Genomic DNA, 22,608 nt, shown 5'->3' with positions numbered 1-22,608 from the left:
AAAAATATAAATAAAAACCATAAATTTAGCAAATGACAACTGAGTTATATTATGCTAAAATTTTCTTTCTAACAATTTAGCAAATGACAAATGAGTTATGAGCAAATAATACCATATAATTTTTAAAAACATAGTCATTCTTAAATATTTTTTGAATAAATAATTATTTTTAAATTTAATCAACTGAAAATAATATTCATACAATTGTGTGAGTCAAATTCTAGTTTTATTGATGCATGTTATATATTAATGATGCATGTTTTAGGTAACATTTTAATGATGCACGTTTTTAAAAATCTCCATTATTAAAATTATGCACGTAAGGATAATTCATGAGTTTTTTTGGTTGATTAAATGACATTATGTCCAAATTTATTTAAGGATATTTCATTAAGGTAACTGAAAAAGACAATCAATAAAATAGGAAGTTTAAATTCATTTAAGCATATTTCATTAATGTAACTGAAAAGACAAGTAATAAATAAGACAGTTTTATTCGTTTTAGGATATTTCATTAATGTAACTGAAAAAACAAGCAAAAAAAAATAGGGAGTTTAATTAATGAAGCAAGAACATTTTCAAATGAGTATTTTTTTTTAATAATATAGATTTAATAATCAGAGTAGTATTTCATTTAAATCAAATACTTCAGATTCATTAATAAATGGAAATATATACCAAAACAAGAAAGGATCAAATTGGAATATTTGGAAAATGAAAAGGAACGAACCGTCTCTCGCCGATTTGGGGTGGGGGTGTCATTGTCTCTTATTTACGATCTGGCGAATTAAGGACCATGATTTGATGCTAGAGATTGTTGTTCACTTGTTCTATTGAAACCATATACACTTTAAAAAGGCACCCAAGGTGTGGTTAGCGTTTGACCCACGTCCATCTACATAATCTATGTATTGCATTAAAATAATTGGTAGATTTTGCATTAGGATATAGGATTTCTTGGTGGTGGCAACAATAAAATAGTGTATTTGTCTACGATTTTGATTAGATTGAAGATTTAAACAGTGTACAAGAGACTATAAGTATTTTAGAAAAACCCTCTTTTGCTTATCACCTGGCTGTTTATTACCTGGCTTGCAGTCTTCGATCTTGTTAGGAAAAATAAAGATGACGTTTTCCTCGCCTTATGTGAATCTGTGAAGAAAATATATCAAGGATAGCAAAATATATAATAAGCAATAATTAAATGAAACAAACACTTATATAAGAAAACATCTTTGTTGTAAGAATAAAAATCCTAAAAGACCGTAGTGCACTCAATAATCCGAATGTGAATACGACTATATCTTCTGTATTCAACAACCTGAACAGAACACACACTCCAACACAAGATACTACCACAGCAAGAAAGCACCACAAAAGCTTCAAAACATGCAGCCACAAAATGACATAAGCTCACTAGGATTTCGGAAACCAGAGACTAATCCTACTATTTAATATATGATGAACAAGTCAACAACATCTCTGCCAAGTTTCAGCTCAATAGAAAAAGATCTCACTGTTGGATTTACCAGATACCCAAGACATCACTGCTGAAAAACAGTAACGACCAGCTTCACTTAAACCTAGATAACAAAAGATTCAACCATTGAAATCCAAATCCCTTCGGCGAACCTTTAACAAACTGAATGAAGAAGCTTCCCAAAAAATATCAGTCATATCAAGATCCGTTTGACCTTCCAAACCATGTCTTGTCAAACCCAGACGAATTCTGCTACATTTTCTCATTTTCTTTCTTTGGTCTTAAAAGTCTTTTTCAGTCTCTTCTTTCTTTTCTTGTGTTATGTCTGCTAACCACACAAAATTAGGTTAAGATACTTTATATAATGTCTTAATAACCCCTCAAGGCACGATACTAATCTTATGGATTAATATCAATGGCCCATCTCCAAGTTTTGTTATCACCAACCAAACCCATTGGGATTCCCATCAAACTCCTCCTCCGACTAGGTGGAGGAAACAACCATACCAACTATATCTCGGCATACCTCAAGCTTCCGCTTCCTTAGAAGCAATCATATCTTGTATCCAATGATACCTCCTATGAATGTGTTTCGATTGTGAATGAAATGTGAAATTATTTTCTAGACAAATGGCACTTCGACTATCATAAAGCAATACATACTCTTCCTGCTTGAACCTGATATTTTCACAAAAGTTCTTCATCCACAACAACTCTTTGCAAGATTCAGCTGCAGCAATGAACTCTGCCTCAGTGTTAGATAATGCAACATACTTTTTTAACCTTGATTTACATGCCACAACTCCACCCGCAAACATTACTAAGTAACTTGAAGTAGATTTACTAGAATCAGCATCTTAAGACATGTTTCAATGTTCTATTTCCCTATTGGATAGAAACCTGCTGATAACCCCAATGGAGTTGTCTAAATATGGTCTTATACTGACCATGACATACATCTAACAACCCACTATAGAAGCATATGGACCCTTTGCCATATCTTCTTTTTCTGCATATGTCTTTGGACTCTGTTGACTGCTCAGTCTTATGTGTGGAGCAAGAGAAGTACTCAGCACTTTAAACTTGTTTATCTAAAACTGTTTAAGTACTTTTTCAATGTATTCCTCATGACACAAGTAAGTGAGCTTCTCACGTTTATCTCGAACAATTCTCATACCGAGAATCTGCTTCGTTAAACCCATACTCTTTCATAGCAAAAAACTCACTTAGCTGATTTTCCACCTCTTTAATTATGTCCATGTTCCTTCCCACAATCAACATATTTGTAACATCCCGAGTTGTCATATATGGAAAGACTTAAAATAATTGATTTGGCTACATATGTCACTAAAATTGACTTACCTTTTCCGTCACACGTCCGTTTAGAAATTCAGAGTTGAGTGTGCTTGGGCTGGAGTAGTGAAAGGATGGGTTACCTATCCACAAGTGATTCGCGATACCATGTGAGAGAGGCTAAAGCACGGGAAAGGTCGGGTGGTGATTACAGGTTTAATAAACAATGATTTCGAGCCTTTGGAAAAATTAACGGACCGACCATTGGAACAAGATGGGTGATATCACTCAAATTAGCCTAAGAAGTGATTTATACTCTCTCAAATAAGATGTCGAGTTGTAGTACTTAGGGATCGAATTTACAGGGAGCTAGGGAACCAAATAAATCTAATCACGTTTGATAAAGCTAGGTTGATTCAATGATTAAATGTAAAAAATAGTTTTTGTAAGCAAGTTAATTGCTCGATTGATTGATTTGAGGTTTGATGGAAGGATGTTTTGCTAGACTTAGGGTTTCTATTCAGGAAATCAGGATTATAATCCTATAGATGCCTAACAAGTTGCATGCATGATATTGTAGAGCTCAACACTTATAAACGAACCACTAGGCTCTCGCTTTGTAGGTTCGTCTATTGACCAGTGTCGATCGATGATTCTATTCGAATATCGATCGATACACTATTCGAAACATCGACCGATTATTCTATTTGAATATCGATCGACGCTATTGGTCAAGCGTTAATGCGCGGGTTGAATGTGCTCACTAAGCTCACTAGATCAGCTCTAGCCCTGCTCTAACAAGTCTTAGCTCAATTAGAATGGTTTCAGGATGAGATGAAAGCTATCGCTTATATCTAACAATCCTAGGGCAAGTTTTAGGTAGCTAATCTAGAATCATGCATTAATGACAATCCTAAAGATGAATATCACAACTTAGTAATCTACAGTTGGGGCTAATCCCTCATAACCTATCTAAACCCTAAACCTAACAGGTGGATCTATTCAGACATGAAGTTGTCACAGAAAATCATAGATGAATAGATAAGAAATTGCAATATATATATAAAAACCAATGGAGTTCCAGGAGGAATCTGAAAGAGTTCCTCCTTTTTCTCCTAACTAAGAACTATGAATTAAAGAAAGCTTAGCCGTCAACAATGGCTTAGAAAATACATAAATAGGATTTTAGGTCGTCCAAGGGTATTCTGGTAATTTGTGGTTGCTTCTGGGCTTCAGTCGGTCATAAAATATGCTCAGCCCATATTTTGGCATCACTGTCGACCGACACAAATGTTGTTTCATCGATCGACAGTCCTTCATCTCCTCGACAGCTTCCTCTCGCGAGGCAGACTGACCACTCTTCAGTAAAACATGCATAACTTCTGCTATAGGATGCTGATTGACCTCAAACCGGAGGAATTGAAAAGATGGGCTCAATCTAACGGTAGGAAGGTCTCCATCCATAGCTAAACATCTGACGCGTCTATGTAGTTCTGCACCTCAAAATACTCCAAAAGACACCAAAATCACCATATTCCTGCAAATTGTCTCTGAACCTATAAATACTATAATTAGACTCTATATAGTAGTAAATATATATTAAAACACTTATAGACCATGGCTAAAAGTGTGTAAAATCAATGGCCTATCAACTCCCTCAGACTTACCATTTTGCTTGTCCTCAAGCAAAACAGACGAGCAGTCTCTCTGAAAGAGGTTTGAAAACAGCAGGGACTCACATAATTTAAAACTTAGAATCATCACCTCTGCAATATTGCAATCCACATCTAAGAAGTCCTAATCACAAAAGCACATTCTTAGCAACCAAATTCACCTAGCCAACAACTTAGCAAATCATGTCTGACATTCCCCTCTACCAACCTCATTTCTTAACATAAATAAAAGTGCAGACTTTACCTTGGGAATATCGATCACAAGATGCAAGTATTTTCAAACAAGTATCTCGATCTGCAGGTAAAAGTTAGTTCATATCTTTTCTCTCTACTAATTTCTCTCTTTAGTCAAAGTCTGCTTCCATTGCATGATCATTGACCAAGATTGGACAGACTTCCATGTATCAAGCCTTAATGGTGGTTGCCACCAAGTCATGTTCACTTCTTTTTGACCTATATCCAATAATTCATATGAATCGAACCTTGATGATTGCCGCCACCAAGTCTTGTTCGAATTCTTTTTGTTGGAATCCTTATGAAGCAAGCCTTGATTGTAGCCACCAAGTCCTGTTCGGATTCCACCTAACTAACACCTATTATATATTTTTTTTTTATTTATATATTTTTTTCTTTTTCTTTTTCTTTCTTTTAAAAAAATAAAAATAAATATCTCTACCTATAAATCTAGGGTGAATAGAGAGAGAAAATGTAATAAATCTACACAAGGTTTTACCTTCCAGACTTGTTTGAAGAATCCGATCCCATGTATACCAAACCCCAAGACAAGCAGTTGTGTCAAGTTTAGTGTTGGAGGTCAGCTTTGGTTTCTTCAAACAATCTCAGCAAGTGTGAACAGTTGACAGGTTGATCCACTTTAGTATCTTTAGCATTATCTGCAATCAGTAAGTCTAGAATGATGCTAAAGAGTGGTTAGATAACAACCCAAAATCTAATAAGTTCATTATCCCCTTCTAGACTCAATAAAACTCTTTTGAAAATATTTTGATAAGACTCATGAACACACTAATATCAGTAAACATCTCCCCAGACTTAAATTACACTGCCCCCAGTGTATATCTAGTCGGAGTTATGGTGAGAAATAATCATAAGTACATAATTTAACAAGTAAGAACGATAACCTGCTCGCTGATGTCTCGATCGACACAATGAAGTGACAATCGATCGTTGTTTCTAAAGTGATGTCGATTGATGTCGACATGGTCTCATCGGTCGATGGCTAGCGTAATCGTTCGACACAATGAAGACACAATTGATCGTTGGATCTGAAGTGCTGTCGATCGATATCGAGCTGGTCTCATCGGTCGATGTGCTGAGACATCGTCTACTTAGATCTCTTTTTTTTTTTCTCTAAATAGATAACTAAAACACAATATAGTAGAACCTCCCCCAGACTTAAACAACACTGTGACCAGTGTTATACAGTCTAAGATTGGTGGAAAGATAAATCATAAGGACAATATTAACAAGGTTTCGCAAGTATACATGCCATTGATGTGAGTATTGATCAACACAATTAAGTGGTGATTTACACTTGTGATGGTTTGTCGAGTGACACCAGCCGGTTGTCTATCGATGCTGGTGTAGAACTCGTCATCCTCGTATCTATTTCCTTTTAACTAACATAAATAAAACACTAAATGTCAGTAATAAATAAATAAACAAACCAATTATCTAAAATTAATTTTTTTTTTCGATGAACAGTGACTGCTACAGTAGCCCTGCTACAGCATCGCAGCTACAGTAACTCTCGATTGTCTGCTACAGTGTCGGTCGATGTTCTTGTTACAATGTCGCTCGATTTTCTTGCTACAGTGTCGCTCTGCGCTGCTACAGTGCCGTCGTTACTGTTCACTTCTTTTTTTGACCGGCATAAAAATAAAAACAAAAATCAGTAACAATCTAACATAAACTGAATGAAATTACCTAATAGTGGGTTGCCTCACACTCAGCGCTTTGTTATAGTCATTTAGCTTGACTTTGGAGATCTATTGTCTGGATGAGAATGAGACCATGCTCCAAAACAAGTCTCAATGTCTGCTCTTTGAAGCTTAATCATTCTTGTGTGAAAGCCTCCTCCATAGACTCTTCTCCTTTGTCTATCATATCCGCAATAAGGAGTGCTCGAAGCTTTGCAAATGGTTGTGAGAAGCATCTGCTGCGCTCTCTGGATTTCCTGACACCATCTGAGAAGTGAGGGATCAATGATAGCTGAGACCCTCCCTTGGTCCTTTTCCTCTTCTTCCAATTCCTCCTCTTCTTTCCCCCAGACTTGTCTGATCGCGTGGTGGTTTTTCCATAAAAAAGATGTCCACACACATCGAACTCCTTCTGCTCTGATATGCACCTAGTGTCGATCGATGGAGAAGTGGTAGTGTCGATCGATACCGGTTTGTTGGTGTCATTCGATGGTATCCGGTCGGTGTCGATCGATGCTGCTTCTGCTGGGCCCTTATCGACTTCATCTCTAAATCGCAACCCTCTCTGAGAAGCTTCTACGTGCTGATGATCAACCAACACCTCAACGTAAGAACTTAGATGCGCACCTTTATCTGGTGGGATAGGAAATTCAACTTCAAACACATTGCATGGAACCACAATCTTCACAGGGTAATGTATCCTCTTCACTCTTTTGTGAAACCCAGCAACTTCTTCTGCGCATATAAGTGGTCTCAGATGTTTGGAGTCAGCATTGTGTGAAGCCTCAGACTCGTGCATTCTTTCCTCAACTTGTTCCAGCTTGACTATGTAACCGTGCGATTCATCCAACAACGGGTGTCAATCGATGTAATCGGGTGTGTGTCGATCAATGATGGAGTGTGGGTGTAGATCAATGCTATCTGCTGATTGTCGATCGATGATGTAGGGTGGGCGTTGATCGATGATGTGGGGTGATTGTGGATCGATCCCATCAGGTTGGTGTCGATCGATGCTAACTTTTGGTGAAGTTTCTAGATCTCCTCTCAAAGTATGCTGATCGTCATCAAGCTTCTTCTTCGAATTCTGATCCATATCTTCAAGCCATTCCTCTAGTTCTAAGAAGTCTTCCATAGTGACTTCTCTACTCGAATCCAAGTCTTCAATCTTTTCTCCATCCTCCAACTCCAAGAATTCTTTTAACTCCAAGAAGTCTTTCATGGTGATTTTTCTGTCTTTATCTGAGGTAGGATCACAACTTGATATATCAATGCTCTTCAGTGTCGAGTCTGCAATGTCCTGAGGAAAACTCGATCTTTCAGGGATTTTGAGAGGTATCGATCGATGACAAAAGTTTGTGTCGTTAGTTGCTGAGGTTCTGTCGATCGTTTCTGAGTTCGTACCGTCGATGAACGTTGTGGTCGTGCCGTTGGTAGATGTTGAGGTCGTACCGTCGATCGGCGTTAATGTCGTGCCGTCGGTAGACGTTGAGGTCATACCGTCGATCGACGTTGAAGTCCTGCCGTCGGTAGACTTTGAGGTCGTACCGTCGATCGAAGTTGAAGTCCTGCCGTCGGTAGACGTTGAGGTCGTACCACTAATATCGGCTTCTTCTACTCTGCTCAGCTCTCCAAATACATGTTGTTCATCACCCTCTACCATATATCTCCTTATAGATTTCATCTCAATCTCTAGATTTGCTACAGCATCATAGAGAAATTTGTTGAGGAAGGCATCTCTCATGTCATTCCAGGCAGTGAGAGATCTTGGTGGTAGCTTCTTGAACCATTGAGTTGCATCTTCAGCTACGGTGTATGGGAAGAGTTTGCAGAAGTGGTGGTCTTCAGGGACTTCATTGAAGATAAACAATACCAATCCCTCAAACATGTTGATGTGATGCATTGGTTGTTCGTGAGGAAAGCCATGAAAGGGATGCTGATGCATAAGCTGGATATAAATAGGTTTTAGATCAAAGTCATCCCTCTCAGCAATGAGTATCTCTACCTTCTCTGCCATCTCGCAAGTAATGTCGATCGATGGTGTTGTGTTGCTGTCGATCGATTTCTGGTATACGCTGTCGATCGCTGTTGCTTGGAGGGTGTCGATCGATGCTTCCCTCGTAGACTTACGGATCATGCGCGAATCAGCAGGCTCGTTCTTTGAAGGACCTAGAAATCCTTTATTCATTGTTGTTCCCGGTACTAAGATGTATGTACATGAAACAGAAGAATAAAACTTTATCAGAGTTTTTAGAACAATAGTAAAACCTAGACTAAATCTAACTAAACAAGATCTAATGGCGATCAAAGCTACCCGGCAACAGCGCCAAATTTGATATCACTTAAAGTACCCTAAGGAGTGATTTATACTCTCTCAAATAAGAAGTCGAGTTGTAGTACTTAGGGATCAAATTCACAGGGAGCTAGGTAACCAAATAAATCTAATCAAGTTTGATTAAGCTAGGCTGATTCAATGATTAAATGTAAAAGACAGGTTTTGTGAGAAAGTAATTGCTCGACTGATTGATTTGAGGTTTGATGGAAGGATGGTTTACTAGACTTAGGGTTTCTATTCATGAAATCAGGATTACTTTTAATCATCGACATACATCAACAAAATGATAAAATATTCGTCACAAAACACCTTCACAAATTCACAATGGTCTCCCATAACAGACTGGAACTTCATGTACCACTGTCTCGGTTCTTGTTTCAATCCATAAATGATTTTTTTCAAGAGGCAAACCAAATCATCTTTGCCCTTTTTCACATAGTCTTCTAGTTGTTCCATGTAGATCTCTCTCTCTCCTAATCACTATGAAGGAAAGCAATCTCCACATCCATTTGCTCAACCTAACCAAGGCTTGCTGCCAATCCTAACACAAACCGAACGAATGATATCTTCAAAACATGAGAAATTTTTTTATCATAATCAATCCCATTATTTTTGATGTATCCTTTCACACCTAATCTAGCCTTGTATCTAGGTGGAAAATGGTATCGTCATGCTTAATTATGTACACCCACGTATTAAGTATAGCCTTCGTACCCTTAGGTGATTTTCCAACTCAATGTCTGATTCTCATCAAAAGAATTCATCTCCTCATTCATGGCGTCAAAACACATATCCTTGTGTTAATCCTACAAAGCGTCATAATAGCTTTCAGGCTCTCACCGATCAATAAGTAACACATACTCACTAGGATCATACCTTGTCGAGACCGCTCTTGGATCTTCTAACAACAATGGGTTGGTTCTAAGTAGCTGGTGTCTCACCGTGATCGTCACCATGATCAACACTACCATCTTCATGTGCAGGAGCATATGCACTGGATGTATCATCCTAAACCTGCCCTCACTGTGGACGGATGAAGAAGGAGTAGCCTTTGAATCGATCAAACTCTCATAAACCAGAGTTGGATTTCTAGACTTGTTAATATTTTTAATCGTTTGATCTTCCATGAACACAACATCTCTTCTCCTTACAATTTTTTTTCAACGGGATCATAAAAGATATACATGAATACATCCTGACCATAACCGATGAACACACACCATCGCGACTTCATCTCAAGCTTCAATATCACATCCTTGGGAATTTGAAAAATCATCTTACACCCAAAGACCCTCAAGTGACCGTAAGAAACATCCTTGCTGGACCAAATCATCTATGAAATATCACCATCCAACAAAGCACTCAGTGACAAATTCAGCACATGAACAACTGTGATCAAAGCTTCTCCCCAGAAAGTCATCAACAAACCTGACTGTGAGATAAAACATCTCATCCTCTTGACAATCATGATGTTCATCTTTCAGGTAACCCATTCAATTGTGGAGTCTTAAGTGGTGTGAACTAATGCATTATTCCATGCTCTTTGCAATAAGCATCAAATGGTCTAGAATACTCTCCACCATTATCACTGCGGATACACCTCAGCTTCTTCCCCATTTGTCTCTCAACCAGTGCCACAAAATGCTTGAAATATCCCATCACCTGATCTTTCGTCCTCATAGGAAATAACAACAATTTTCTTGAATGCTCATCAATGAAAGTAAAAAAATGATTCGCCGCCAAAATATTTTGTCTTCATTGGACCACACACATCTGAATGTACCAAATTCAATACCTTAGGTTTCCAAGAAGGCGCGGAAGACTTGAAAAATACCATGTGTTATTTTTCCGCAAAGAAATGCAAACACTTCTGCAGGTGCAGACCAAAGATTCATGGAATCACCTCATTCTTAAAAAGCAAAGACATTCCCTTCTCACTCAAGAGACCTAGTCTCTTATGCCATAACTCCATGGAACCATCATTCTCCACAGCATTAATAACATCTTTGGAGAGCATGCATCCAATAGAAGGATGAATACTTTTCATCTCGAGCCACAATCAAAAAACCTCGAGAGAGCTTCCATTTACCTCCATCATACAAACTGTAGAAACCCTCATTATCAAGTTTTCCCATCGATATCAGATTCATCTGAATATCCGTAACATGCTTAACATACTTAAGCACCAACCTAGTTCCAAGACTAGTCTCCAAGCACATGTCACCAATGCCGACAACCTGAGCCAAACATCAATTCCCATTTCCACGGAGCCATAATTATCCGTAGTATAGGTAAAAAAAAATCTCAATGTGATGTAGCATGAGTAGTAGCTCCACTATCAACCACCCAATTGGTGTCATGGTATACCACATTAATGGCATTATCTTCAAGAAGAAAGAGAATCTGATTTTCGGTGATGGCAATTGATCCACCTTTTCTTCTTGATTACTTTGGTGCTTGTTTTTCAACTTCCAGGAATCTTTCTTCATGTGCATTTTCTTGTAACAGAAGTAACACTCCATATTAGCAAATTTATTAGATTCTCTTTTGCTCATGTTCTTCTTCTCTTGGGCTCTTTATATGAACTCATCTCCCTTGTCTAAGTAACAAAGACATCTGAACGCGAAGGACTAGCATTTGACTGCCTTCTTGCTTCGTCACTAAAAACATTGTTCTTCACTGAATCCATCGAAATAACACTTTCCGAGTGGAGTTACAAAGACACATCGTGAAATCTCCCATGAATCTGGTAAAGTACCAAGAAGCCACATACCGTGAATCTCATCATCAAACTTGATGTCCATATCAGAACATTTGTTGGCCAATCCCTGAAACGCATTAAAGTGATCCATCATCGGAGTTCCTTCATGATACCTCATCTTAATTACCTTCTTAATTAGTTACATCTTCTTATTTCCAGTCTTCCTACTCCAGCTTCAATTACAAAGAATGAGCATCAATCTAAGTCTCAATATGATGCAATAAATTATCATCTACACACTTCTTTATCAGCCCGCACACTTGAAGATACAACAACTTCCATTCATCGTCCGTTTTATTATCAGGTTTCTTCTACTGAAATACCGGAATGAAATTCCTTAGCAAAGAGAAGAGCAGATCCTCAATTTTTACCTTCCATATATGATAGTTAGTACCATTAGAGCGTATCATCCTGCCCATATTTTTCACCATTCACACAAGCAAACAATAACCTGAAGTTAACAAACCCAAAGCTCTATAACTAGAAGCTCTAATACCACTTTGTTGGGAAAAACAAACATGCGTAGAGGATTATTGGAATGGTGTTCCCTGACATTATGTGAACCTGTGAGGAAAATACTTCGACAATAGCATGATATACAATAAGCAATAACTAAATGAGACAAGCACTTTTTACGTAGGAAAACCTCCTCGATGTGAGAAGGAAAAACTTACGGGATCATAGTCCACTAAAAAATACACTATATAAATAGGTATAAGTACAACCACGTGTTCGCTGTTAAACAACATGAACAGAACATAGACTCTAGCTACAAAGAGCTAACTAGAACACAAGATACTACAACAAAAAGAGAGCACCACAAAAGCTTCAAAATAGGCAGCCACGAAACGACCTAAGATCACTAGGATTCCAGCAACCAGAGACTAATCCCACTGTAAAAATTCAATATGAACAAGTCAACAACACATATGCCAAGTTTCATCTCTATCGGAGAAGATTTCACTGCCGGATTTACCAAACTCTTAAGACAGCGAAACTGGAGAACTGTGACGACCAGCTTCACTAAAACCTAAATAACACACGATCCAACTGTTGAAATCCAAATCTCTTCAGTGAACCTCTAAACAACTGAATGAATAAGCTTCCCACAAAATATCAACCAGATCGGGATCTGTTGACCATCCAAACCCTGTCTTGACAAACCCAAACAAAATTTTCCTCTTTTTCTGTTTTTCATTATTTTGTCTTAAGAGTCTTTTCGAGTCTCTTTTTTATTTTCTTGTATCATGTATGTTAACCACACAAAATTAGGTTAATAGATTTTATGTAGTGTCTCATTAACCCCCAAGACCCAATAGTAATCTCATGGACTAATACCAATGATCCATCTCCAAATTTGGTTATCACCAACCATACCCATTGGATTTCCTCCATCTAGGAAGAACCTAACACGTTTTTCCACATGTGTCAGAACGAGGAAATGGGGTATGGACCAGTGCTGTTTTTTTTGTAGGGAGAAAAATGAATTTTAGGAGCATCTTTATTTTGGGTGTTTTTATATTTTTACAGTCTGGCTGCGAAGTGTGTATCATTGGTGATAGACACTTTCACCATTTTACATGACACTACCACTCTACACTAATAGACTATATCTTCCTTCGCATAGCCTTTCAGGTAGTAGTGTATTTAGTTTGGAGGAACGAAACACTTGTAAGCATGGTACAAGCTGGATCAACACATGTCAACTTTACATCTTGCTTATCATGACACTCACAAGTATGAAGGACTCATAACGCATTGGTTTTCTATGTATAGTTAAACTTTACAGTTTTGGTTGGGGTTGGTTTTGGTCCGTTTTATATTCCTTTCAGATTTTCTTTACCTAATCTTCATCTACATCTTGTAAATGATCATATTCTTTAGTTCTTTCGATTAATTTAATATTTTATCAAAAAATAATATTATTATGCTTTTTTATATTTAAAAAGGTAAAATATAATATGCAATATTATAATAATATATTATTGTGTTCTCCGTCTCTCCACTCTCTCTCTTCTTCCCTCTAATATGTAATATTACAATAAAACATTGTCGAGTTCTAATGTATTTACGAAGTCTAGAATAGAATTATAATTATAAAATCTCTCTCTCTCTCAAAAAAAAAATGCCAATATTATCAAGATTGGTGACAAATTATTCATCACTTCTCTACACACATATATATATATATATATATATGATTACTTTATTAATTGTTTTAATGTTCATGTACATTTTACAAATTAAATATGTACACAAATTTGGGAGGGCGGAGAGGATAATATTTTCTTGTAAAATATAATTTGGTGCTTTTTGATCCCCAATTGCTATGGAGAACAGAGGACGGAACAATGATCACCCAACACTTCTGTGTAACACTAGTCACACAAAGACTTTTTTGAGTTGATTCTTCCCAATTTCGAGAGTGAGTTTGATCTTGTACGACACTAAATGTACTTTTAATACAAGTTCTTGAACATCATTTGCAAATAGTTTGATATGGTTTTGCAGGGCAAAATTAAAGAAAGAAAAAATAAACAGAAAGAAGAAAATGTCTATGGTCAGGCTATTTTAACATTGTGTTTGGATGTACGTATACCAGAGGTAATTTCTTTTTGGATGCAATAATAAGGCTCCCTCCGTTGAGGGAAACAAGGAATATATTTTATTGTCAATATGAAAGTTAGAAAACGACCGCTTAGAAGAGAAAAGAAGATGAGATAATTGGCGTGTGTGCCTCCACGCACCACCGTAATTAGGAAAGTACCATCTACTCTCAAATACAATTTTATATGCCGATTTTGCCCCTACTCCAACCTTCCCTGCATGTCTCTAGCTGTGTCAGGCTCTCTGATATCCTGCCTACGTTTACTGTTCGTAGAAGCAAGGCCTGTTATCCAAGCTCTTTCTCTTTTTCCATTCTCCGTGTTCTAAAATTAAATATTTTTTATGAAATATATTCTTTTCCAAAGCTATATTCTCTATCAAATACGACAAGATTCCTTTTGTGTTTATCCTCAAGTACCGTGAAAACATCAATTTTTAGTTCTATTTTTTATACAAATCACCGGAAAATTTCACTCTCTCGTTCATTAGATAAATGCTTCACATAACAATTCCAACACAACCGCAATGATGAGCTCCTCAATCAGCGGTGTATAAAGAAAATTCCATCGAAAGTGATAGTATCGGTGGGAGAGGCAAGAGTTCCAGATCTAAGCACTTGTATTACCACCGTAATTAGGGATTCCGCGACGAGGTCTTCATCTGACATGGTAGAACGAACTTTTTTCTCGAACGAGTTCTTGAACCACGGCGAAAGCATTTCAGATCCTTCATTGAGGTGGTTATGGTCAGGAAATCTCCGACCGGGATATATGTTTGGTTAGCTGCTACAAAATAAATGTTAGATGATACAAGTTTGATAGCTCCTATTAATTATGTTTGAAAATAGGATACATTACCGTTGTTGCTAACAGATACATGTTTATTAACTGCACTAGCTTGGTTACATAGTAGTGGTTGTTAGATAATTCGCCATATATTATTGATGTGATAAAAGCATGAGATGTTAGTGTATTCCACGGTGTAAATAGTTGTCGTTAGAAAATACATAGTTTGTTAACTGATACATGTTTTAGTTTATTATTTGTTAGCTGATATGTGATTTGTTACATGATACATGGCTTATTAGCTTATACATGACGGTGTCATAACATAAGTTTTGGTGCTGTGAAACGAGAACGACTAAGAAGAAGACTTTGACGTCTGAGAAATATGGTGAACTGAAAATATTTTTTTTTACTTGATTTACTGACTCGCTGTCTCGTACGAGTTCACGAAAATTACCCATGCGTTCATGAGGTCTTCAGTTTTTTTTTTTTACTCAATAACATTGTCTATTAGTTTATTAGTGTTTGATACATGCTTTGTTAGCTGATATATTGTGTTGAATAATAGTTGGAAAGATGTTACAAATTAGTTATTGTGACCTGATACATGGTTTTCTAGATGATACTTGATTTGTTACATAATACATGACCTGTGTATCTAATACATGGTTTGATATAAAAAAAATAATGTACTATCTTATATTTTATTGATTCTTTAAACACTTAACATTTGTTGTGAAATACATGTTTTGTTAAATATTATGAATAAGATTACATCTAATTGATAAATACTGGTAAGATGTTACAAAACAGTTAGCGTTAAATGATTTGTTTAATTGTTAAATGATTTGATACATTGTTTTTGAGTACTGATTCTTCTCAATTTCGAGAGTAAGATTGATCTTGTACAACACTAAATGTACTTTTAATACAGGTTCTTGAACATGATTTGTAAATAGTTTGATATGGTTTTGCAGGGCATAATTAAAGAAAGAAAAAATAAACAGAAAGAAGAAAATGTATATGGTCGGGCTATTTTAACTATGTGTTTGGATGTATGTATATCGGAGGTAATTTCTTTTTGGATGCAATAATAAGGCTTCCTCCATTGAGGGAAACAAGGAATATATTTTATTGTCAATATAAAAGTTAGAAAACGACCGCTTAGAAGAGAAAAGAAGATGAGATAATTGGCGTGTATGCCTTTACGCACCACCATAATTAGGAAAGTACCATCTATTCTCAAATACAATTTTATATGCCGATTTTGCCCCTAATCCAACCTTCCCTGCATGTCTCTAGCTGTGTCAGGCTCTCTGATATCCAGCCTACGTTTACTGTTCGTAGAAGCAAGGCCCGTTATCCAAGCTCTTTCTCTTTTTCCATTCTTTGTGTTCTACAATTAAATATTTTTTATGAAATATATTCTTGTCCAAAGCTATATTCTCTATCAAACTATGACAAGATTCCTTTTGTGTTTATTCTCAAGTACCGTGAAAACATCAATTTTTAGTTCTATTTTTTTATATAAATCACCGGAAAATTTCACTCTCTCGTTCATTGGAAAAACGCGACGCATAACAATTCCAGCACCACCTCAATGATGAGCTCCTCAATCTGTGGCGTATAAAGAAAATTCCATCGAAAGTGATAGTATCGATGGGAGAGGAAAGAGTTCCAGATCTAAGCACTTATATTACCACCGTAACTAGGGATTCCGCGACGAGGTCTTCATCTGACATGGTAGAATGAACTTTTGTCTCGAACGAGTTCTTGAACCATGGCGAAGGCATTTCAGATCCTCCATTGTGGTGGTTATGGTCAGGAAATCTCCGACCGGGATATATGTTTGGTTAGCTGCTAAAAAATAAATGTTAGATGATACAAGTTTGTTAGCTCCTACTAAATATGTTTGAAAATAGGATACATTACAGTTGTTGCTAACAGATACATGTTTATTAACTGCACTAGCTTGGTTACATAATAGTGGTTGTTAGATGATTCACCATATATTATTTATTTGATAAAAGCATGAGATGTTAGTGTATTCAACGGTGTAAATAGTTGTCGTTAGAAAATACATAGTTTGTTAATTGATACATATTTTAGTTCCTTATTTGTTAGCTGATATGTGATTTGTTACATGATACGTGGCTTATTAGCTTATACACGACGGTGTCATAACATAAGTTTTGGTGCTGTGAAGCAAGAATGTAAGAAGAAGACTTTGACGTCTGAGAAATATGGTGAACTGAAATTTTTTTTTTGCTTGATTTAATGACTCGCTGTCTCGAACGAGTTCACGAAAATTACCCATGTGTTCATGAGGTCTTCGGTTTTTTTTTTACTCAATAACATTGTATATTAGTTTATTCTTGTTTGACACATGCTTTGTTAGCTGATATATTGTATTGAATAATAGTTGGGAAGATGTTACAAATTAGTTATTGTTACCTGATACATGGTTTGCTAGATGATACATGATTTGTTACATAATACATGACATGTATATCTAATACATGGTTTGATATAAAAAAAGAATGTACTATCTTATATTTTATTGATTCTTTAAACACTTTAGATTTGTTGTGAAATACATGTTTTGTTAAATATTATAAATAAGATTACATCTAATTGATAAATACTGGTAAGATGTTACAAAATAGTTATCGTTAGCTGATACATGATTTGTTTAATTGTTAAATGGTTTGATACATTGTTTTTTAGTTGATACATGATTTGTTACCTGATTCGCGATTTATTACCTGATACGTGGTTTGGTAGTTCATACAACCGACACTGAAGCAATAATATAAAGTTTGCTGGCTATGAAAATGATTGAGAATTTATGTCCAATAAATGTAGTGTGCTAAAAGAATAAAACAAACATAACAGTGAATACTCATTATTTGACACAAAAATGTTATAAAAGAGTTGTCGTTAGTTGATATATAGGTTGTTATATGCTCCAAACAATGTACCAACTAACAAACCTTGTATCAGCTAATGACAGTTACCGTATAACATCTTACCGACAATTTAACAATTAACTGCAACCAGTTTTTAACAACTAATAAAATATGTAGTCTGAATACCAATATAAAATACAGAATCCACTAAAATATAAATAATATATGTTAACTAAAATTACCAACTAACATATATGTTACGAAGAGCGGCCCTTTCTTGAACTTCTGATACACCACTGCATGATTTATGGTTGAAGAAAAAGACCGCAATGCAGCATGGTTATTAATATAAGTAGCAATTGAAAGCAGATTATGATTTGAAACTGATAGGGATAAGAACGCCGGTCATTAAAGGGAATAAAACTGCCACAACCTGTCATCATCGAAGTGTTCAATGGTAAAATATGTCACTGAATTCTAATGTGGCTCATCATAGATCTATACAAATAAAAAAAAATATTACTAGATTTTATTTCTCTGTAGACTCATTATCACGGGTCTATGAATTTCAATTTATCTTTTATGGATTTCACCAAATTTTTTGAATCTCCGTGAGAATTGTAGTAAGAATTCATCAAAGTTTTTTTGGATCTTAGTAGAAACCATTGAAAACTCAAGTGTACGACATAAAAGCTTTTCTCAGAAACCATTGAAAACAGATTGAGAAATGAAAAATATGAGAAAGAAAACAACCTTTTTACTAAGATGAAAAGGAAACTATAAAGTTGACTCAAAACTAGAAAAAACATGTGTCAGTGTACGACATAAAAGCTTTTCTCAGAAAGTAAAGGCATTTTGTCTACTTGCATCCTAGAGTGCATAAGAAGAACCATTAATCTCATCCATGGATAGTTAGCTAATTTAAGCCTTACTTAGGTATAGTTAGCTAATTGTGTCAAAGAAGATTTCTGATACCAAAATCATGCACCGATCAACTAAAAGTGGTATTTCAGAAAATAATCGAGGGTTTGAAATTGTGAACAGAATTGCTTTCAACCAGAAAGTGTAAAGGGAATAGGATGAAACTTCTTTTTCCTTCTTCGTAGTCCTAATATGTAGTTATGAAAGAGTAAGTATTTTCTACATTTTTAAAGGAGACATGTATTCGTCACTTATACGACACTCTTTCTTGATACTAGCAAGTTGTTGATACGTCTATAGCCGAACTAGAAAGCATTCCTGTGTGTCACAACTATCCCTCTTTGTTAGGCTAGTATAAGTGCTCTACTTGTTTTAGTTCCTAGAAAACTGATTATAATGCTCAAACATCTACAAGTGGTATTAGAGGTTGAGAGTGTTGATGGGTCTATGGAAGGAAACAATCCTTTGATTATCTTGTGTTTTCCGTAGGAAAGAAATCTTTTTTAAGTTTTGAATACTGAATGTGTAGATGGTTTGAGATGATAACGAGTGCAATAATAGTATTACACTGATGAGATTTGATATTGATTCTTGTAGTAGAAAGAAACAATACTATTGGCTAATTTTGAAATTAAAAAATATATGATGTATATGAACTTCTATAGTAGTAATTACTATTTACTAGCTTAGGAAAGTTTGGGCTTGAAACTATAAAACAAGGTTCACGAATCAAACTCATGATAAATCATGTAAAAGATTGGACTGGAATCCAAATGTTTCTCTGATAATATCATAAAAAATTAAAATCATTAATTACCCAAAATAGAAGTAAAATAAAAACGAGAAAATATGTAGCAACACAACAGAAATAGATCGATCAGAGACAATGAATGGGTGAAAACCATAGCTTCTCCCTCCTGTAAGATCTATAGAGTTGCAAAACATAAAGAATATGATATGTAAAGAATTGAATCAGTACACTAACCAACACTCGGCCATTACAGGTTCTTGAATCTGTAATCTTCTCACTGAGAGAAAACACGAAGACCAGCCTCTAAATCCTCCAACCTGATGGTACAAATCTCTTCAGTGTCGACGCAATCAAAGCTAAGTCGGAGATCAAGATTCTCCCTCGCGTTAACCAGCAACGTGTCCACCAACCCTCCGTTCATCTCCTTCCTCTTCTTCTCGGTTGTCTCTCTCTCAATCACTGAAGCTATCTCCTGCAGAGTGCACGACTCATGCAACTTGAAACCGTAGAACAGAGTGTCCTCTCCCTGGCTGTTCATCTTGATGTGCAGAATCTGCGCCAGTTCCTTTGCACTGAAGTCGCTGAAGTTGAAAAACTTTGTGACCCTTCTGCAAAACCCTTCGTTAGATGCGATCACACGCTTCATTGGCTCGCTGTATCCCGCGAATATCACCACGATCTTCCCCGTGTCCATGACCGACATAATTTCTTCCAGAGCTTCTAGACCGTAGTCCTTGTCGTCTGCCTTTTGCATTGGGATCAACCTGTATGCTTCGTCCACAAAGAGGATTCCTCCCTCAGCTTCTTGGATCTGTCCAGAGAATTGAAAAGATCTTTTTGAGGTTCTTGAAACTAAAACTCACAAGTTGACTAGTTTTGAACAGTGTTTTGTTACCTTTCTCCTGGTCTTTGGCCCTGTATGACCAACAAACTCACCAACCAAGTCTGTGCGCTGAACTTCTGTTACCTTATCGGTTGGTAGGATTCCAACCGTGTGAAGCAGCTTCCCTAGAACTCGAGCAACCATGGTTTTACCTGTCAGAAACAAAACAGTGTCAAGCTAAAACAGTTTGTTTCCAGGAAGAAGAACCACAAATATACAACTCTTTCTCTCTCACCAGTCCCAGGATTTCCAAGAAACGCCATATGTGGAGGCCTCCGAGTTCCAATGTTCATCCCAAGAGCCCTACGCCTCTCATCCAAAAGCATTCCTTTAGCCCATTTCCTCAGTTGTGTCTTCAGCTCGCTTAGTCCAACGATATTGGACAGCTCTTCCTCAAGTAGTTCCATCTTGGCCTTGGTCTTACCGCAAGACTCTAGCGCGCTTCTTTTCCTCTGCTCTTGGAGAAACCAGCGCAACAATTCACGCAACTTCTGGCTGCCCTGTCCTTGTGGTAGATGGTCCAAAGGAGTCATCCCTTCCTGGAATTATGCAAAATTCCCACAGCTTAGTACATGAGATCATTGTTGTACTAATGAAAAAAACAAAAGAAGCAATGATTTTTAAGAGAGTGGGGTGTACATTATCTTTAGCGCTGCAATCAGCGTTATTATCCAGCAGCGTCTTAACAGTTGAGATGTCTTTGGAGGTAATAGAATACCAAACCGCAAGGTGCAATGGTGTCATACCGTTCTGCATTTAAACCAAACCGAACCAAATCAGTACAAGTTAGTTATTTCTTTGTGTGCATCTTAAAATCATCAATCAATCAAGAGAGAGAGGGAGAGGAAATTACACTGGCTTTGGCTTCGATAAAAGCACCACGCTCAAGGAGTAGCTTAGCAGCTTCATTGCAGCCGTTCTTGGCTGCCATGTGCAATGGGGTTTCACCATACTTGATAGAGAGAGAAGCAGCAGCACATGAAGTAATTATAGATCAATACAAAAATCAAAACCTCTGGAATAAAAAGAAAAGAGGCTTACAGTGTTCATTGCTTCCAACTCAACTTTATCGGATCCAGGCCAATCTAAGAGATACTTGACAATATCAACATTGCCATTTCCAGCAGAAACATGAAGCGGCGTGTGGTACATCTGCACATTCCAATCCAATTCAGCCAAAGTTGAGTATTTTAAAAAGAAGAAAAAACATCAGTTTCGAAGTAGAATCTAAGGCGACAAATCGGAATGTAGATCGCAAGGAGAGAATCATTACGACGGGGTTGCGTTCGTTGAGAAGAGAAGGGTTGTCTTTGAGAAGCTTCTGCAAGGAAATGAGATCGCCGGAGAGAGCGCAATCGTGAATTGTGGTGGGTCTTGCGGATCTCACCCGCTGTACTCCTCCTCCGCCGACTTGTCGCTTCATCCTTGATGACACAAAAGGGGTTTTGCTCAAAATTGAATCTTTTTAGCCGGGGCGGGGGCGGGGAGAGATTTAGTTTAAGAGGAGGATCTTTCGGGAGAGTGTTTCTTGCGTACAAGAAATAGATTATAGGGAGAGGTATCTCCGCGTCTTCCTCTTCACCAACTGCTCTTTCTTTCTTCGTCTCCTTTCCTTTTTTCATTTTCTTATTCTTTAAATGACCTTTTTACCCTTGCCTCCTGGCGCTTTACTAAATACAGCTAAGCTTCTTAATCAGACTACTACTAATCATATTCAATCATTTACATCTACCTATAATAATTTAAGTTTAAAAAGTAATCTGCTTTTTGGGCCAATAAGACCAGCTCTAGCCCAATAGTCATTCTCACAAGGTCACCTCGCCCATGGGCGAGGTGACGACCAGCACCACGGTCACCTCGTCCATGGGCGAGGACGACCAGCACAAAGGTCACTTCGCCCATGGGCGAGGACGACCAGCACCACGGTCACCACGCCCATAGGCGAGGACGATCCGCGCCCGGTTCACCTCGTCCTAGGGCGAGGACAATCCAATCCCGGCCAGTCCGAATCTTTTCGACTCTCGTGTCCTCCATATAGTTGTGATATCCGATTTTTGGATCATATACCTCTCGTTTCGTCTCGATCGGAGTTACTCTCGAAGTTTTACGACTAAAATCGTAGAAAAGCCCGAAGGCCTAAAAACAGCCGAGAGGATCTAAACGTGTCTAGAGGCCGATCTACGATTTAGAAGGGACCCGAGCCCAATGGGAGTTATGACGGTTTATTCTAACTCGCGGAAGTAGGATAAACGTTAAGTTTCCGAAGATAAATATCA

General features: G+C 37.1%; 1 protein-coding gene across 1 annotated transcript; it reads right to left on the bottom strand.

Moving 5' to 3' along the window:
- Window positions 1-19,443: 19,443 nt before the first annotated feature.
- On the bottom strand, window positions 19,444-21,924 carry LOC106307022 (protein CbxX, chromosomal). The gene is made up of 7 exons (XM_013743852.1): window positions 21,606-21,924; window positions 21,374-21,484; window positions 21,186-21,284; window positions 20,972-21,082; window positions 20,568-20,871; window positions 20,345-20,484; window positions 19,444-20,260 (listed from the first exon to the last, which is right to left on the bottom strand). Exons 1-7 carry the CDS (start codon window positions 21,753-21,755, stop codon window positions 19,724-19,726), a joined length of 1,452 nt encoding a protein of 483 aa, XP_013599306.1. The 5' UTR covers window positions 21,756-21,924; the 3' UTR covers window positions 19,444-19,723.
- Window positions 21,925-22,608: the final 684 nt, after the last annotated feature.

Source organism: Brassica oleracea, chromosome C7 (genome assembly GCF_000695525.1).
Source record: "Brassica oleracea var. oleracea cultivar TO1000 chromosome C7, BOL, whole genome shotgun sequence".
Taxonomy (NCBI): Eukaryota; Viridiplantae; Streptophyta; class Magnoliopsida; order Brassicales; family Brassicaceae; genus Brassica; species Brassica oleracea.
Note: the sequence above shows the minus strand (reverse complement) of the source record. Positions and strands in the feature narration are given on the sequence as shown.